This window comes from Vigna radiata, chromosome 7 (assembly GCF_000741045.1).
Source record: "Vigna radiata var. radiata cultivar VC1973A chromosome 7, Vradiata_ver6, whole genome shotgun sequence".
In the NCBI taxonomy this organism is placed as follows: Eukaryota; Viridiplantae; Streptophyta; class Magnoliopsida; order Fabales; family Fabaceae; genus Vigna; species Vigna radiata.
In genome coordinates this window covers 8268185-8273505 of record NC_028357.1, presented here as the reverse complement: position 1 = coordinate 8273505, position 5321 = coordinate 8268185, and the positions used below count along the sequence as shown (strand labels likewise).

Genomic DNA, 5321 nt, shown 5'->3' with positions numbered 1-5321 from the left:
GAAGGAGAGGGAGAGCTTCCCAATACCCCTAGCAGCCTCCAAGAGCCTATCCTAAGCACCCAAGATATGTTTCTCTTTGTGCAAAAAGTGGAATCCCCACTGTGGAGAACATGATTAAATACACATTTTTATAATTCAATTAATGTCTTTTTCACCATGTGCCATTTCATCACTTTCAAGCCACTGTCCAACGTCAGTTTCTTCCGCCAACGGTGGCTCCCTAAGTGTTGGTGGCGCTCAATTCTAGACAACCCTGAATTGGGTTTATTCTCTAACTTTGTAGCATTGGGTGTGATGATGATGAAGCTTAACGTAGGTATTTGTTTCAAAATTCATCTTTTGTTGTTCAATCATGTTCATTGAGGTCTAGCTTGTTATTCTCCACCATAATTGCTTCATATTCACTTATTTTAAACACTCAAAAGGAGATTAGAAGTAAAACAAACACAAAACAACTAAAAACCAAAACAATGCTAAAACATACTAAACTTGAGGATTAATCCAACTAAAAGCTAGGAAGAATTGATTTTACTAAAACAAACACACTAAAATAAGTAAAAAAAAAACATGATGATAATAGGTGTTCTAAAGACATGCTCTTATTCTTTTAACACTTAATTGAGGGAACTGGAAATGTTGTTCTGAAGAACAATTCTTGTTCCTCTTAGACCTTGATTAGTGGACTTATTATGATACACTTAATAGTCTCACATAAATTAAAAACCAAAATCAAAGAAAAGTTAAATTTTATTTTCTCTATTAACCTTTCAAGTTGTCTTTTTAAATAGAAAATATGATAGAACTCTAAGTTCTAAATGAATAATATATTTGCATCAAATATGATTATTAATCTTAGCCGTATTATCTTAAGGGACTTAAAATTGAAACAATCTACCATAATAGTCATGAAAAAAGAAATTGCATGGTACATTAGAAGTGTGCGTGGAAGAGGGAAAAAGTCTCCCATCTTCCAAACTAAAAATAAGCCAAATTTAAAATATTAACAAATTATCAAAGAATCATAAAATATTAAATTGGTGCTTCAAAAATAAATACTTGGTTGAAATTTTTGTTTGAATAAGTTCTTGAAAAATAAATATTTGATTTTTCTGATAAATAAGTTGTTGAAAAAATTATTTGTTTTTATATAAATTTTTTTATCATAAAATAAAGCAAAAGTCGGTTTAGAAGTTCTATCAAATAGTCATAAAAAAAATTTTATGCGTATAAATATAAAAATTTGAATAGCTGTGAAAATTATTAGAAATTAAACAACTCAGTTTTATTGTGAAAGAAATCAGCCAAAAAGGCTTACTATGTGAGCTAACTACCCCTGAAAAAATTGAGCAATCAAAATGAAGTTTATACCAAAAACAAACACGGATTCCAATATCTGAACAACTTTATAAGAATAAACTATATATTACTATTCTTTAAATTTATTAAACTAATCACAACTCACCACATAAACTAAAAAAATTATTAAAAAACATTTTTCAAAACAAAACACGAAATAACAACATATATATGTCGTGTATGTCGGAATTTTTTGAATTAGGTTTGTTAAATTATATTAAAATAAATAAATTGATTCTTCAATATTGAGTTAGAAAATATCAAAAGAAAATATCATTGAGTTAGATTATATTAACAACTTTTTTTAACAACTTTTTAACAATAGATTATATATCACTATTTTATTGGTCTATTTAAATTTATTTTTTTAAAATTATTTAAAATAAACTAATCAAAAACCATGTATATATTATAAAAAAAATTGTGAATTTTTTTTTTTTAAAAAAATACTTTCCTATGAAGATTATATCTACTTAGAAGTTCTACGAGTGCAATATAACGCGTTACAATATAAGTGGATGTGTATATCTAATGTTACGAGTCTGGGAAATTTATTTATAGCAGATACCCTCTTGCTGATTCTTTCTATTTCTTTTATAACGGTGCAATCTTGTTCTGCGTAGGATTTGTTCAGGTGCAAATTAATGGAAGAAACTAAGGAGAATGAGAAGCATTGCTGACATGACATGAAAAGGAAAGGTATTCGCAGAATCACATCATTTTCAGCAGTTAGTTTGGTTCCATGGAACGTAACAATAGCAGCACGCAGACGGATTTCGTGGAAGTAACATTAGAGGAAGGAACCTCGGGTTTCATCAAAGTACACAAAGTTGTTCCACCACCCTACAAGAGCAGCTTTCAGAAGTTCTTCGCCAAGGTCAAGGAAATCCTTTTCCCTGATGATCCTTTTCGCCAATTTAAGGGAGAACCTCTTCAGAGAAAACTAATCCTTGGAGCTCAATATTTATTCCCTGTGCTTCAATGGGCTCCTACTTACAACCTCAAACTCTTCAAATCTGACCTTATTTCTGGCCTCACAATTGCAAGTCTGGCCATCCCTCAGGTTAGCCATATGCAACATTTCAAATTTTACAATTTGTTCTCAAATTCTCACCACATTCAACTTTCACAAAATTCACTTTCTTTCATCATTTTACTTTTCCAATTAGGTTTTCTGAGATCAGATTAACTTAAATTTCATGTTTATTTAAAATCTTGAATTTTATTCTATTTGAACGAGATTTATGGTTTGTTAAGTGTATTGTTAAATCTGTTATAAAAGACTTCTTAATATCTAGTTCTACACTGTATATATATATATATATATATATATATATATATATATATATATATATATATTTCAGCATGAAGAAAAGGGTTAAAAGTTTTACTTTGACTAAAAATAAAATTAATTTAAAATATATAAATAAATGTAAATTTTATTTAACAAACGCGGTTTTATGAGATTTACTTTTAAGTTAAAGTCTCCTTTTAGCATATGTTACAGAAATGTCTTCACTTGCTTTTGTTCTTAAATTATGTGTTGTGATCCAGGGAATCAGCTATGCTAAGCTTGCAAATGTTCCTCCAATTCTGGGACTGTGTGAGTGTGTTGATTTTGGCAGCAGTCTGTATTTATTTTAGTTAAAAAATAAGCAGGCTTGTTGAGTAGTGATGTTTGGTGAATATTTCAGATTCTAGTTTTGTTCCTCCCCTTGTGTATGTTGTTCTTGGAAGCTCAATGGATCTTGCAGTAGGACCCGTTTCAATTGCTTCCCTAGTGCTAGGATCCATGATCAGTGAGGAAGTTTCTCCCACTGCACAACCTGACCTCTTTCTTCAAGTAGCCTTGACTTCAACGTTCTTTGCTGGGATCTTTCAATCAGCCCTTGGAATTCTAAGGTCATCATTTCCTTCTTCACACATTCATTTTCATCTTTATCTCCTTTATATTAAAAACTGAGAACAAAAATGATTGCATGCAGGCTTGGATTTATCATTGATTTTCTATCCAAAGCAATCCTTATTGGATTCATGGGTGGATCAGCTGTAATTGTAGGTCTGCAACAGCTGAAGGGTCTTCTCGGAATCACACATTTCACCAACAAGATGGCCCTGGTTCCTGTTATGAGTTCTGTGTTTAATAACATTGACGAGGTTCATCCTAAATTTTTTGCTCTCTTCGTCTCACTGTTCTATCTACTATTATTCTAAATGAAAATCTTAATGATATTTTTGCAGTGGTCGTGGCAAACAATAGTGATGGCCATTTGCTTCTTGGTGTTTCTGCTGGCTGCAAGACACGTGGTATGTTTTTATTTCTCATCTTTTACTATGTTATATGTTTTTTATCTTACACTTTTTTCTAACTATATAATAAAAACTCATACCACTTTAACTTTAATAATTTATCAGGTATTCAATAATATTTCTTAGATTATATAATAACTTTAATTATGACATAATTAAATTATTAAATAACATTTGCACCAATACTAAAACTATTTATTAGTGTGCAAGATTCACATGAAAAACACATTAAAGTTAAGCATTCTATTGTACTCTCTTTTTCTGTATGTCTTTATTTTCTGAACGAAGTTATTAAAAATTAAAAAATATACGAGTAAGAAAAATGTTTTTTTTTTATATGTTCGACTTACAACTTACTTTTAGATGTATTGATATCATTAAAAAACAGTTAATTTTTATTTCTATATTTGTAAAGAAAAAAAAAAAGAGAGATCGAAGGATAAAATAGTATATACAAAATGTGTATAACAATTTGTTTGATGGAAAAGTAAAACGATCCTAAAAATAAATTTGAATAAATGTTAGTATAGGACAATTCACCTAATTAGTACCACTAAACTATTTTTATTCTATTCTCATTTTCTATCTCCAATTACACGAAAACACATTATAATTTAATAATTTTTATTTTTATTTTCTACGAGGAAATTATAGTTGGCTAAAATAAAAAATTTTCAAAATAAATATATATATATATATATATATATATATATATATTTATTGGTTTATATTGTTTGATATAAACATGTAATATAATTCTAATTCAAATATTGATTATAGTAAAATAATTTAATATTTAAAAATAGAAAATTTATGATACTTGACACCTTAAGGTAACAAAAACATTCATTTCACACGTGAAGTGTGATTAAATTTTAAAATTATATATTGTAATAGTTTGAAAATTCAACAAAAATAGATTTCACACTACGTAGAATAAATGTTAAAAACCAAAACTATTTTAAAATATTATTATTGTTTGCCAATAGACCAGTTATCAGAACGGTCTATTTAGCTGTATTGTATTATTTGTATGACATTTTATATTTTAGAAAAACGATATGAGAAAAAAAGTGTTATTCTCTCTTAAATATGCTTTATTTTCTTTAAAGTTAATTCTTTTTTATTTCGGTTGTAAGAAAATTCTTTGCGTTTAATTTTTATAAAATTTGAAACTTTTACTTTATTTTATGAATATAAGAATTTGTATATAGTGCTCGTAAAATATATTTTTTACCTATACGTATTTAAAATTTAAAATTAATATTTTAAATCTATAATATTTATTTTAAAATAGATTAATGATATTTATTTAATTAACCAATCTTTTAAACTTTGATAAGAATTATTTTTTTATCATCGCTTTAGTAAAAATATGTTTAATAACTGAAAATATAGTGAACATATGATAATATTTTAGAATAGTAGTGACACTGACTGTAGACAAAGTGATTCAACCATTTTGAATTCATAGTGGTCACGTAGAAACTCTATGATAAGATGCTATCAGTGAGTACAACTATAACTACAGTATCAAATAGATTAATTGCTAGAAATTTTAATGAATTTAAACAACAATCATTAATATATATATATATATATATATATATATATATATATATATATATATATATATATATATATATATATTAGAA

At 27.3% G+C, this 5321-nt stretch overlaps 1 protein-coding gene across 1 annotated transcript in view; it reads left to right on the top strand.

Annotated features, from left to right (window-relative positions):
- Window positions 1-2098: 2098 nt before the first annotated feature.
- Window positions 2099-5321, top strand: part of LOC106766015 (probable sulfate transporter 3.3) — a 6007-nt gene continuing 2784 nt past the window's right edge. Inside the window, exons 1-5 of the mRNA XM_014650777.2 lie at window positions 2099-2419; window positions 2911-2959; window positions 3051-3258; window positions 3342-3513; window positions 3598-3663. Of these exons, the coding sequence (XP_014506263.1) occupies window positions 2099-2419; window positions 2911-2959; window positions 3051-3258; window positions 3342-3513; window positions 3598-3663 (816 nt within the window). The remainder of the gene's footprint in view (window positions 2420-2910; window positions 2960-3050; window positions 3259-3341; window positions 3514-3597; window positions 3664-5321) is intronic.